Here is a 14753-nt window from a genome sequence, read left to right as displayed (position 1 = left end):
GTAGTTTGTCCCGACCACCTTTCCCACCCCCATCCCTCAGGCTCGTCCGTCGCATCGCATCTCTCTCTCTCTCTCTCTCTCTCTCCTACGATCTATCCGTCTCTCTTCCGACAAGCAGCACCGCGGAAAATTAACCGAATGACAATAGCGAGTTCTAATATTTATACGAGCAATTTTCGACGCGGTTGCCTGGCAGCCTGCTCTCTACTACCATCGCTACGAGTCACCTCCGTGGGATCGCACGACTATCTCCTCCCACTGTCCCATAAATCGTACCCACCTATGTACGTACGTACGTCATGCAAGAGAATATCGTCTGAACCAGAGACACGTTCAAATTTTTACTCGTTCGACCGAAAGTGTTTCAACTACATTTCTACATTTCCTTGGATACATGTATCAACATAGATATTAATGTTATTAGAATTGTCACATTTTTTCTATCGAGTTAATCCGAAAAAGTAGAGAGAAAGAGAGAAAGAAGATAAAAAGAAAAAAAAAGGTATCAACGTCAAGGATTAATGGGACAGCCGCGATCATCGAGGTTTCCGAGCTTTCCGGAATAGATAAACTGGTCGTTCGTTAGGGAAGAGGCAAATTGATTAAATCTAACTTCTGATGCGAGCGCCAGCCGCGTTACGATGGACAATGCTCGACGTAGAGCTTTCAGCGAGCAGGATATAGAGTATTCCATCGATAGAGCCCACATATGGAGTAGACGTAGATGCGTGTGCGCGAGGGGGTACCTTAACGCACACACGCACGCGCGCGTACACACACGTACAGGAGAATAAGCTACGCCGTACATCCGGTATTCTCCGCAACCCGCGAAATATTGCAATCACGCGGACGTTAGCCGGGCTTTACAGCGAGTGCAGCCAGTGTATAGGGGCTTACCAGAAACCAGGGAGTTAGCCGAACACGTCGGTTTATTTGCTCGTACAGCATAATACCAGGAAAGTCCGACGAGCGCTGGCGGTGGAGGCGTTGGCGACGGCGGCGGTGGTAGTAGTGTCGATGGCGGTGATGGTGGTGGTGGTAGTGGCGGTGGCGGTGGCGGTGGAGGTGGTGGTAGTGGCGGCGGAGGCGGTGATGGAGCCAGTGGTGGTCGTTGGTTTACTCGTTAGAGCGAGTAACGTGCCGTTTTACGGGCGCGCAGGCGTTGCTTTATCTCTCTTTCTCACGCGCGCGCGCACGCACACACACACCTACAGAATCGTTCGCTCTCCTTCCTATTCTCGATGCAACGGTGTTACCGACGACGTGGTAGTAAGAGAGAGGAAGCAGAGCGTGGCTTTGTTGCCGCAAACTTTCGCTCCGTCGGAACACTCGCCGCTGACCCTTCAATTAAATGTTTCCAGATACACTCTAGAGCGTACTTCTCCGTTATTATAGCGTGGTTGCCCAACGAATTAAGGACTTTTATGGATGAGCCGGACTATGTCTGTTTCGTTACAAACTCGATATTTAGCGTATCGCGATCGGAGATCGAGTTCTATATTTCGATTCGCGATTATATTTCTCTTCGTCGTGTCTATTTTATTCTCTTTCTATTTCTCTTTCCATTTCGAAAGAACGACGACAATTCGTGGTATTCGTCAAGTTTCTCGACGCGTATTGGAACATCGAGGTTACGATGAAGATCGTGGCACGAAGGAAGGCACGAAAAAAGAGGGAGAAAGAGGAACGGATGGGAGCGAGGTGCTGAAAGAGCATTCGATGCACGTCACCGTTTTACAGGCGAAGAATTTTATCGGCGGCACTTCGTCGCTTTGCATTTTTATGCGAGGAGTGTTGCTGCCAGCTTTCAGGTATATATACCCGTCTATAATACATACGAAAGGCACCCGAGAGTGCTTGTACGTGGGCGCGCGCTCGCTCGCTCGCTCGCTCGTCGCATACACACGTACACGCGCATACAGGAGCACGTTTGTATCGCATCGACTTTCTCTCTCTCTCTCTCTCTCTCTCTTCTCATCTTTTCCTCTCTTTTCCTCTCGCATAGCTGCCGTTGCCACTAAGGGGGCGAGATCGCGATGGAGCCAGCACGATGGTGGGTGCTGAGTACATGAGCATACTCGAGAAAGAGAGAGAGATAGAGCACTTTGCAAGAGCTTCTTGCGGCTTTCGCGATATTACGAGCTCGGGCACCCATGCTTCCGTCTCGACGTGTCACGACCCCTCCCACGCTCCTTCAATTCCGGAAAGAACGAAACAGCCAGAGAAAAGATAATATGTGTAAAAGCCGAGCTTAAGCTTCTCCCATTTGCATGTCGGATTTCCTCTTTTATCGATTCGTCGATTTCACGAATCTATCGTGAAATAATCGTGTCCGACATTTTATCGGGGCCGTATATTCTTATTTTCTTTGAAATGAAATTTCTTTGTTCTCGCGCTACGATGATAGAGATATTAAAAGAGAGATTGAAACGATTACGCGAACGCACTCGATAAGATTCGACGAGCGTAAAAATATTTTTCGCCTTGCGAAAAAGATATCTTACGTATAACTCTGAACATTTTAACGAGTAATTCCGTCGGTCGTAGGTATTGCTTCGAACAAAGAGCCGTTACCCCGCAGGAAAAGGCCGAGCTCGGACCAGCAATCTTCGTGGTCCAATTTGGCATGGAAGAGAAAAATTCATTCCGAAAGAAGGGATTTTCATATCTCCGGTGTGAAATCCAGGACAATGAGAACCCACAGAACCCAAACTTACCCTCCATCTTTTTGTCTTTTCTATCTCCTTCCCTCTCTCCTCCCTCTTTATCTTTCCTTCTTCCTCTATCACTCTCTCACCCTTGCCGCGCGCGGTAAAGCATCCACCCCCATTCATTATTTTCTTGGCTACCTCTCACCCAGGGAAAACTTCTCGGCAACGCAATTACGTCTGCAACGGGCTTTCTCTTTCTTTCCTTCCTCCCTTCCCCTTTCCTTTGCTTTTCCCTCTTCTTTTTTTCTTTTTCTTTTTCTTTCCATCGCCTTCGCTTTTCTGGAGCAAGTCATCCTTTACTCCACAATTTCGCAAGCCATCTCCATCACAAGGAATCTTCCTCGCGATACGCTGTTTGAGTTATATAGATAGAGGCACCTTGCGACACGACGTTTTATATCAACGCTTCGTCTCGGAGTTATCGAGGGTATCTACATAGATGTCTTCCAACGCGTTATTACGACCTCGTGTTCGTCGATTCGAAGGCGCGAAAATAAAAGAAAAACTTAGCCAGGGGGAAAATAGTACGATATAAAACGTTGAAAAGACGCTTGTATTTACAAGCGCGCGCACAACAAATTTTACAGACGACATTTTCCATTTTTCAAACGTTCGTCCGTGACCCAGGAAACTACGATGAAAGCGAGTACGGTCCCTTTTAATTACGTATTCCACGGAGCATAAAATTCATAATCGATGAAATTTGTTGGCTAGAGAAGGGAGCTCATCGAGTTAAGGCTTTTTTAAAGGCTCGTGGAAAGGGGAACGAAGAGAGAGGGTTGACCGAAACAAAAAGTTCCGTTCATCAACGTCGACGCGGTAGTAGAGCGCGAGCTCTCATGCATATGTATAGAGTTTGCGAGGTACGTTCACGACTCTCTTCTCTCTCTCTCTCTCTCTCTCTCTCTCCCTCCCTCCCTCTCTCTCTCTGTCCGTCGTGCACTTTCATATGCGATGCTCGCGGATGGCTCGACTCATTTTCGCGTACGTTATAATTAGTGGCTTAATGACTGGCACTTCGAGGGCGACGGGTAATTAAAACATCTCTGTTTTTTTTTTCTTTCTTTCGTTCTCCTCGCTTCTGCCCTTCGCGCTCTTCTCCGTACGGCCCTCTTTCTCATACTTCTTCATCTCCTCCCGTTCCATTCGTCTGGCATCACGCTTTCGGTTATGGAGAAGGAAACTTGCCAAGAATTTTAGTGGCCACGATATTTCAATTAACATCCGAGACTCGTTTAAACGGCAGTGAAAATGAGTGCCGTCGGCAACGGCAACGAAGACGAGGAGGGAACGAAAAATAGAGCGGGACAGATAAAGAGGTAGAGAAACTCCATAAGGATTTTACTGGCTTACACCGGCCGGTAGTCGAGCCAGCCTTTATGCACCCTTCTCTCTTTTATGAGTCGCATTAAGCACCGTACATAACCGTCTAATCGAGCCGTTTTTAACGTTGGACAACTCGCTTCTTCGTTTCCTCTTCCTGTTTCACGAGCGATCCTTCGCAATTTCCTGCTAATTATGAAATAGCGCGAGAGAGGGAGAGGGAGAAACGAGAAAGAGAAAAACATGTAAATTTTCGAGCAAACGTTAAACGCAGGTTTTCGAAACGATATAACGATCAAAAGTTGTCCAACGCAAACGTTGTTGTCTTTTGAGAGATTATTAAATTTTATAAATTATCTCGCGAAAGTGAGATAGAGAGAGAGAGAGAGAGAGAGAGAGAGAGAGAGAGAGAGAGAGAAAGAGAATATGTATATCGACCATACTCTTGGCCGCACGCTAATTGCGCTCAGCCTCTGTTAAATTTTTCAAACTCCACGGCTCGATCGGTACGTCGCACCAGGCTGTTTTCATCGACCCGGTGATTTTCATTTTCAATGAAAGAGAAATTTTGTCATTACGTTTCGTCTACGGGCTCCGAGTATATTTGTTCGTATTATCGCGTCCGGGATGAAGCGTGCGAGTAAATAAATATCACGTACGCTCGCTCGTAATCATTTTATTTGAAGAGCGTTTCAAAAGTACAAGTCCACGTACCTGCGTACACATGTATGTGTAGATATGTAAAACGAACGATTCGTTTTATAAATCATCGACGATGGCTTCGCATAGATAAACAATCGCGCACTGGCGCCGAAAGTGTACTCTGTTGGTCGATTTTCATTTCCGCACGTATCCAGAACGGACGACCAACGATCAGCTATTTTTCTCTCCTCGAACGAATCGGTATGCTGGCGTAATTTTCGAATCGTTACCTATCTCGTACGAGTTCAATTTAATTCTCGTTGGTTCGTTCCAGAGCCTGGGGGTACCATAAAATACGGTCGTCGGACCATCGCCACCTGCACTCCTTTTCCTCGTAAGGAAACGTTAAGACGGTCCTTGCTCCTCCTTAACGATCACGGTTAAAGCGCTTTTAGGATCTCCTACACACTCGTCTAGATTTTCTAGAGGGTCGTACGTGATCTCATTCTCTCTTTCTTCTCATTTTCGCGTAAAATCTTGAAGCGTTTTCGTTACTTTCAAAATGAAAATCCACAGAAAAAATAACCCGATCTCTTCTTTTTTCCAGACGGAGATAGCGAAGAGGTTGAACGCCATAATCGCGCAGATTCTACCCTTCCTCTCTCAGGAACATCAACAGCAAGTCGCCACTGCTGTTGACAGAGCCAAGCAAGTAACCATGACCGAGCTGAATGCTATTATCGGGGTGAGTACGCGCCAATGGCGGATAAATTAATCTGCGCAACGTGTGCCACTCAGCATGATATTATTGATTATGATTGCATCTACTGCCGAGCGTCGTTGAAACGATATTAAAGCGTATATCCGACGTAAAGCGCGGCATGCTCGTACATACGAGTGAAACGTTAATTGCGGCTCGCTCGTGTGGATCGTATTTCGCATTGTCGATGTATAGAGAATAGTCCAAGGTAAACGCGAATCGATGCAAGGATCGCATTATCGTCGATAAATAAACGCGTAATTCGAGAGATTTAGATACCGACCGATTATGTCTCTTTAATCGGCGATACAATTTTATGTTTACTTACGATTATTCTACATCGCGTAAGACGAACGGAACGAGTTCGGATGTAGGAGTTGTCGCGTGTACGCGTGCATATATACGTACATACAACATACATACATACGTAGATGTCTGTGTGTGTGTATATATATATGTATGTATATGTATATGTAGCACGTGCGCGCTCTAGAAAAATTGTCGAAATTCGTTGGCGTAGAAACCGAATGAGAACCACTGCACGATGGTAAGAGGAAGCCGATGCACGCTCGAGGAATCCGAAAGCGGACGGATGGATACGATCCTGGCGAATCCGAAATCCTCCTCAATATTGCTCGAGCACTCAATTTCCTCCCTATTAAGCCGCCGGCTTCTCTCGACTCTCTTCCTCCGCCTCCGTCTCCACCTTCTCTTTCCACAAGTACCACCACTACCACCATCACCACCACCACCAGCAGCATCGCCAGCAGCATCACCTCCACCTCCTTTCCCTGTTCCTTCTTCGACTTCTCCACCTCTTCCTCTTCCTCTTTCTCAGCCAACTCCAACTCGAATCTTACTGCGAGTCTTCCTGCCGGTTTCCAGACCGGATAGGTTATAGTGTTATGGCGCACGAGCACCGACTAATCAGCATTCCTACCCACCCTTCTCGCCCCTTCCTCACCCTCTCGAAACTACCATGGATCCGCGGCGTTGTCGGGGTACGTGCGGCAAATCCTTAGCAGGATCCCAGGATTCTCTGCGCCTTAACTCGCTCCATCCCTGGCTCGTTCCGTTTCCCTCCCTTCTCCCTTTCTCCTCTCTCTCTCTCTCTCTCCCCCTTTCTCTCTCAACCGGCCGCAAGCAGATCGAACGGAAAAGTCGAGACTCACCCCTCCAACCCTTTAGTAGCTTTCCACGTTTTAATTGATACCGTGCAAATGATTGCCTTATTCCGGAATGCTCGTCGAATCGATCTACGAAATACTCTGTCCAAAAATAGAGTATCTTTTATTCGGTCTAAAGCTTCGTTCGACGTAAATTTATTCGCCGAGTAATTCGAGTTCGTTTGTAAAGTCCGACGATGAGGTCGCTATAGGAAATAATTTCATCTTTGCTTTCTTCGACGACTTTTTACCGGATGACTCACAAAGGGAGAAGAAATAGAGAAAAAAAGAAAAAAGAAATGACGAGCGTCACCAAGAGCCATTCTCGGCTTGGTCGTCGACAAGTCGCACGGCTGAGGATGCTTTTCAGGCGGCAACGACGCGTGATATGGAAGAAGGTTAAGACGATCTCCTACGGTCCTCCAGTACTATCTTCACGGTTAGCCGAGTCAGCAAGTGGCGACTCTGATGAAAAGTGCTGAGGACGAGACTGGCAATGGATGCAGGTGCACGAGGAATTTCGAGCCTCTTCGTCGACGTGACTGCTTCTCTTGTGCAAAGAAAGAGAGAGAGAGAGAGAGAGAGAGAGAGAGAGAGAGAGAGAGACACGTGCATCGCGATCAGTAAAAAATTTTTTTTAAAGCGGCTGACTTATCAGTATACCGGTGTAGTATATCGCTCGAAGACGACGAGAGAATCTTTGACGGAAGTCGACGCTCGATGGAATTTAATCGCAGTCGTAAGGATAATCCTCGTGCAAAGGCAAGGCGGCGATTATTTCCTCTCTTCCTCTGCTCGAGCAAGAGAGGCAAAACAGAGAGAAAGAGAGAGAGAGAGAGAGAGGTGGCAGACCCTAGGTGTGGCAGCTTCAGGTTCTCGGTATTATTATCGCTGCAGAGAGTAGAAACTCGACGAACGTTTCCTCGGGGCTTCCGGCTTTCCCAAATCTCCAGCAACGTTTGCGAGAGCGTCTTCTCTCGCAAGTCGAAGTGATGCTCCCCTCCTTTCTCTTTATCTCTCTCGCACTCCGCCGAGAGTTACCATCCCCTTCGTCTCGACACGACGCGGCCCCGTGCATACATGTCGCTCTCCCTCTTCTCTGTTTGTATGTTTTGTGGGTGGCTCTGCTCAGACAGCCGCTCGACGCGAGGTTATTATATCGTTAAGCCATTTAATTATCTCGGCAAACTACTCTCAAGAATATTCGCCGGGGTCTGCCTTAACGCGTGTATACCGTAGAAGCAGAGAAAGCGAGAGAGAGAGAGAGAGAGGAATAGAGGTAGAGGCAGATAGAGATACAAAGAGAGGGAGGAAGAGAGACAAAAGATTCTCCGAGGATTGTACGCGAAACGTTTTAACCCTCGGCACCTCCGCTACCGTTTCCTACTTTACCGTTTCTCCGTCTCCTTCCCATCCGCTTTTCTCTACGCTGAGATTCGCGAACCGTTAAAACACCGCTGAACAGCTTTACAACTTGTCTGTTGGCTAAAAATTACTCGACACCAAGAGAGGAGGAGAACGAGCGAACTAACGAGGCAACTACCGGCAAAAGTACCTTCGCGCTTTCGGACAAAGTTTTTGGTGACGTTCGCTGCAAGTGACCGCATAAATCTCATGCTCTGTCTCCCTTGCTTTTCCTTCTTTCCCTTATTTCGCAGTCTTGCCCTTTTCCCTGCCGGAACGCTCGGTTATTTAAAGTTTCTCGAGTTTGTGCGACAAGTCGTTATATATCGCGAGTACCGCGCCATTTTAACCATGCTGAAAAGGGAAAAAAAGTACAACCGGTGGAGAAAAGGCAAAGGGTTCGGTAACGATTACTTGGAATACACCGACCACGTCGATGGTCGAAGCGGTCTCCCGCAACTTTTTCAACGAACAAATTACTAAGTTCGTGCATTTTGCTTCTAACAAAAATCAAATCGTTTGATCAATTATAACGCGTAAATGAGCAAAAACGAGCTTCTCGTACCTTCAATATCGTAGCTCTCGTCGAGCTATTTGTCGTGGGAATTTATTTGCTTATGCAACTGGCTAGATGAGTTTACGCTTCGCAAACAGAGACTTCTAACGAAGGTGAGTACTCACGAGCGACGAGGCACCTTTGAAAATTACTCCTTTTTTTCGACCGAGCTTACAATCAGACAAACGGCGTTTCTACAATTTTTTAGTCGGCAAAGAAAAATCTCTATCGTCGTTAACATTTTTTCTTATTTTCAGCAACAGAGGCCCGATTTACCGAGGCTCCTTCAACAGATGCACGCTCAACAGTTGCCACCGGGTGCCGCGATGGGACCTCATCCAGGAATTCCTGGTCTACCAGGATTGGGACCGGGGGCTGGTCTTCCGGTACCCACTTCGGCGTCCGCGGCCCTTTTGGGACTCGGTTTGCCTCCAGGTGCTGCAGCAACTCCTGGAGGTTCCGCGGCTCATCCTCTTTCCATGTTGACCAAGCCGGACCTTCATCGAGGTCAACCGGACGATCTCAAACCTAACGGAGGTAAGCTTTATGATGTAATGAGACTGGTGGTATGTAACGAAAAAAAAAAAAAAAAATATAAAAAAAGAGAAAAGAAAAATTCATTTCGTCGCGTGAATGGTAGTATCACATTGTCTTCAGATTCGTTCCTGTAAGAGAGATTCCGATTCCAAGAGATACTCTCGTTACAAACTTCGTCGTAGATAAACGTCGAGGGTTCGACTTACAAAAATTGCTGGCCCCGTGTCTCGCGCGTTTCCTGCTTCCCCTTTGGATATCTTACTCGCGCGAATACGATCGCATACGACACGAAAAAACAACGAGACCGTCGTCCACTTCGAAGAATGGTTGCTCATCGTGTTTTCGCTGATATCGTTTTGCACGACCGCTTGTTTTATACATTCTTATCGCGTTATCGCGAGGTTAATTATTACGAGATGAAACGCTTTTCGACTTGGATCATCGACTTTTCGATAGGTAGTATAAAAGTAATGCGATACTCGATCGAAAATCGAAAAGTCATCGACGGTTCGCAGTACTCTCTGTTAGAACGAAATACGTACTCCGTGACTGGAAAGCCAAGGATGACGCAAACGATCGTGCTTAAGTCTCGATCTTGACCTCGCTCCGGTACTCGCGTTGACGTCCTCACCCTGTATATACCTCGTACGTACCAGTGCTAGAACGTTCACACTGACAGAATCGTGAGTGAGAAGGAGAGAACGAGTTGTACCATCTTCTTCTCTCGCGCTTCAGTTCTCTCCTTCGTCCGCCCGATGTCGTCTTGTTCAGCCTCGCCCATCTCTTCTTTTTCCTCTTCTTCTTTCTTTCCTTCCGCTCTCAAACACACACCCACCCACCTACCCACCCACACACACACACACACACACACACAGAGTCTTTCTTTCGCCTCTTCAGCTATCTCTCTTTCCGTCGTCGTCTCTCAAGAGAGCACTTAGAATCTCCTCTCAACACGAGAGTACTTCCGACTCCTCCCCTCGTTCCTTCCGACTCTAGCTACGTTCTCGTCTAAAACCTTCACGCCCCTAAGCCGCTTGATCCCTCCTTCCTCGCTCTGCTCTCTCTCTCTCTCTCTCTCTCTCTCTCTCGTTCAAAGCATACACCTACCTATACCTACGTATGTCTCTACCTTCTTTTTGGCCACACTCCATCCACCTCGACCCACACTCGTCTAACCGTGTTATACTCCTTTACCCGATGTAACCTCAGAGCAGTTGTTACACGTTGTTTCGCGTCTTTCCAACTACGTCGACACCTTATATATTGTAGATATGAAAGACCGAATCAAGACCTCTTTTGGACGAAAGAATCTCGTCTTCGAAAAGTCTCTTTTTTCTGATTTTATTAATTTACCTTGTCATGTATTACATGTGTGTTTCTTTGTATGATGGGACGTTGTTAAAAATGTCATATTGATTAAAACTGTTCAAGTATTATGTTCTCACATCAACGTGGATCAAGTATAAGGGCTCGTCAAAGGCCATCCCGAAGCCTTTCGATGGCCTTTCTCGAAGACGCAACACGGTACGTGAGCCTAGAACATTAAATGGCTAGCAATTTTTATCCTGACTGCGTAGCGGAACTTCTTCCCTCTCCTTTCCGGGACATTGCCTCGGGCGAATTGTTTCTTCCCAAGGTTGTTATCGTCCTTACCGTTCTGGCCGGCTTTTTCTTCCCATCGTCGACATAATATCCGTCACGAGCAGTCGTCCGATTCGTTTTTACTCGATCGCTCGCGGCGTAACGACGATTTCGTGGCCGATCGCAGTAGACCGGACTCTTTTACGGACGATTAGAAACCAGTAGCGTCGCTCGTATTACCGTTTTATCGCCGACTCTGTCCACAGAAACGGCTTTTTAAGATAGACAGGGAAAGAGACAAGGAGATCGAGTTTTGTCCGTTTTTATATTCTTTCTTTTTTCTTTTTTTTTTCTTTTTCTTCTTGTTTTCGTTTTCTTATTCCCCAAGCCTGGACCATTGGAGCGAGAGAAATATAACGGCCAAAGATAGAAAATTTAATCTATCTGAAAAAGAACTCGTTCGATAATTCCTTCCGTTTTTCTTATCTTCTGGTATACCCGTTTACGCGGGAGCTTTCGAAACGAGCTACCTAGCTATCCGTTTCTTCGGTACTTAAGTACTTAACGTAAACTTCATCTTCGACGAAAACTACCTTCTTGTATTTGCGATAAACCAATAGGTTTTCATCGTTGAGGTCGATTCGTGGTCACGATTCGATTCATCGAATCTAAACGTGACTCTTCCATCCAATAATTCGTAAGAAGTCATCCTTCGAATGGCTCTTGGGAAAGTACTCGGACAAATGCCGGTCGAGTCGTTTTCTTGGATGGCGAACGACACCCTTACTGGTTTTAGTGCGAAATTATGCGCGCTCTTCCGCGTCCGTTTACGAGGCAGGCCAAGCCACGAGGGAGTTCAAGGAGAAATCTCTAGAGAGAGAAAGGGAGTTCCCTTGGAAAGGACAAGGGAGGGAGAAGATGACGAGCATTAGCCAGGTTTACGGGGGACACGCTTGCCAGTAACTACTCTCTCTCTCTCTCTCTCTCTCTCTCTATATATATATATATATATATATATATATATATATATCTTTCTCTTTCTCTCCTTCGGAGAAAGCCAACGTGTATCTGGGCAGGCTTCTTCCAGCCTAACCCCTCGTTCATCCCTTTTCCGGAATGCAGCATCCGTAGTAGACGTTGGAACGCTCGTATACGAGTTTACCCTTCCCTTCTCCTCGATATCTACTTCTTCTCTTTTCCTCGGTAATAGCCGGGAAATATGAGGAAATTCTTCCGGTCGACCGCATCGCCCTACCGTAATTTGGTGAACCGTAAAGCGAGCAAAAAGGATCGGGAGCGACCTTCTTCTTCTTTTCTCTCTTTCTCTCTCTTTCTCTTACGCAAGCAAAACGACTATGTTAAGCCATTTAACGTATTTAATCTATAATCCGAAGGAAAATAATTCGCGAAAAAAGAGAATAAACGATCGTATGGGGCTGCTATGTAGGACGAACGAGAGAAAAGATATCGTTAGGATATTTCCTGCGAGACAAAGTGTACTTATCTAGAGGATGAGGAGGTTGGGGAAATCGAGCGAGAGCAAACTACGAACTCGGTTTCTCGAGGACAAAGCTTCCTCCTTCGGGCTCTTCTCCCTTTCTCCTATTCCTCTCTCTCTCTCTCTTTCTCTTTCTATCTATCTATCTATCTATCTATCTATCTATGTATCTATCTATCTCTCTCTCTCCTTCTCGCTGTCTCTTTTCTTCTTTTCACATTCTCGCTCCTCCAACTCGTCCACTTTCTTCTCGGAAATTCTCGAGAAGTCTGACTCCCCTTTCTTTTCCTTTTCCTTCCTTTGCCTTTTTCCTCTTTTCACAGAAAAGATCCTGTAGGTGTACCGCTGACTCAATTCGATTCGGTCCTCGAATAATAGCGAAATAAAATAGCACGTAGCGCTATTAATATAAATATCGCTGTTATCCGTGAAAAATTGATTTTTCTTTTTTTCTGTTTCAGGCCTTAATCCAGCCGAGGAGAGGCATGTAAGTATATTTATTATGCAATCATGCATTATTATTCGAAATAATTTTCATTCTTTGGCTTCTCGCGTACTTTCCTTTTCGAGATCACGCTAATATCCACATTCGTTTTATCGATTTATCGAAACGTAATAACTGCAGTACGACGTCCTTGGCAATCTCACTATTGGCGAAGGACAGTGATCTTCGATATCGGAGCGATGCCAAACCTTTCATACAAATACGTTTTCTGAACTTGTGCCAAGATATCGCGAGTAAACGACGATCTCATCGGTCGGCCCGCCAACGTTCTTCGTTCAAAGAATCTACCGAATGGAAGGGAAAAGAATGTAAAGGAGGATGAGAGAGAGAGAGAGAGAGAGAGAGAGAGAGAGAGAGAGAGAGAGAGAGAGAGAGAGAGAAGAGAATTTGTCGGTGGAATCCGTAGAATTCAGGAAATTCCACTCGCGATCAATCTAGAGGGGAAGTGAAAGAAAGAGAGGGCCCGGGAATACGTGTAAGTAGAAGTAAGCACGCTTGGCTGCCATTTAAGCCGCCGTCATTATCTTGCGAGTTCCAATTCGACTTTACGTCCTCGCCTTAATCCCTCCTCTTGATCTCGAGAGACTTCGCAAATCGCTTTCGACGTACCAACGAGCTGTTCACATGTAGATATATATATATATATATGTGTGTATATATATATGTATGTATGTATGTATGTATGTATGTAGGTATGTAGGTATGTAGGTATGTATGTATGTATGTATATATGTATACATGGGGTATATTTATAAGTATATACATAGGATATACGCGTACTTACGCGCGTCGATAAGATATCTCGATTCTCTCGCAAACGTAACGCGCATTAACGGAACTTAATCATTTTTAAGATCGGCCAAGCGACAAGCGTAAATTTTACCTGCGCGCTTTCTCCTTTGCTTTTTGATTTCTAATTTATGTACATAGATGCGAACGTTCGGATAAGAAGTAATAGAAAACACACTGTAAAGAATCTTTTACGGGATTCGATCTCATAATTCTTTGGCAGAGTGGTGAACATTCCAAAATGGAAATTTCTTTCGACGGGTAATGGGCCAAGCGCTGAAGACGATTATTGAAATGTTACTTCCGGTCCCGATAGAAATTCCATTAGTCTCGATCGAGTTACCGATTATTCTGCCTTATTATTTCTCCACTTTCTTCCTAGAGAATGAATTCATTCTTCTCTCTTGTTCTATTATCGAGTGGGAGTATGCATATATTTTATTCGAACATTGGTAAAAGATCGATCGCGATTATCGTCAGCGTGTCCGATACGAGCGAGCGATGCCGATTTTAATTAAATTTACGGCGAGATATCCCGTACAAGTACACTTTAATATACAAGAGCAATTTGAAATCACGTCGAAGATTATCTTCGTAAATTTATCGAGGTACAATCTAATCTTTTGCCTTTTCTCTACGTAAATTGATTTAAAAGTTTGCCGCATGGAGAACATTTGTTTTAACTTGTTTTTTGTATTCCTTTTTTTTCCTTCTATTCCCTTTTTTTTCGTTGCACTTTACGGTAGAGAAAAAAGACTGGGAAAAGCACGGAGGGAAGGAAACTCGTAGAAGAGCATAAAAAAGTTGTACGTTCGAGGGGTAATTGGCTTTGACCGCGAGAGTGCTTAACGAAATCTGGCAATGTAATTTCGTCCCTCACCCTCCGTCTAGTGGACGAGGAGAGAAGACGCGCATAGCGGGGAAACGACTTCGGTCGCGTAAAATTTCACCTCGTAAAAGTGATTAGACCGCCGCTTACGTATCGGTGAGGACGGAAAGGTAGGGCAGCGAGGGGCTGAGGTGGAGAAGGAGGAGGTGGAGGTGGAGGTAGAGGTGGAGGAAGGCCGGAATGGACGTAAAAGCCCGACCACCGGAACACAGGGCCGTAAAAAACTCGTCGTCAAAAGCATCCCCTTCCGCTTCGAACGTACCCTTCCTTCCCTCCGCTCACCGTCGGTGGTATAAAGCACCCGCTGGGCCCGGCGCTCGTTTATTAAAAGCGCTCCAGGGAAGCAAAAAAGACTGGAGAGCGCTCTAGGACGAGCTACTCGTGCAAAGCTT

At 45.9% G+C, this 14753-nt stretch overlaps 1 protein-coding gene across 7 annotated transcripts in view; it reads left to right on the top strand.

The window, feature by feature from the left end:
* The window catches only part of LOC127071932 (protein groucho-like), an 83079-nt gene that overhangs the window by 50353 nt on the left and 17973 nt on the right, over positions 1-14753 (top strand). For 5 of the 7 annotated variants that reach the window (XM_051011794.1, XM_051011813.1, XM_051011804.1 and 2 more), the window contains 3 exons: positions 5284-5421; positions 8820-9099; positions 12640-12665. In XM_051011794.1, coding sequence (XP_050867751.1) covers positions 5284-5421; positions 8820-9099; positions 12640-12665 — 444 coding nt within the window. Of the gene's footprint in view, positions 1-1193; positions 1812-5283; positions 5422-8819; positions 9100-12639; positions 12666-14753 lie in introns of those variants that run through there. The other 2 variants (XM_051011823.1, XM_051011774.1) reach the window with 2 other exon arrangements.

Source organism: Vespula vulgaris, chromosome 1 (genome assembly GCF_905475345.1).
Source record: "Vespula vulgaris chromosome 1, iyVesVulg1.1, whole genome shotgun sequence".
NCBI lineage: Eukaryota > Metazoa > Arthropoda > Insecta > Hymenoptera > Vespidae > Vespula > Vespula vulgaris.
This window is presented reverse-complemented; position numbering and strand designations above follow the sequence as displayed.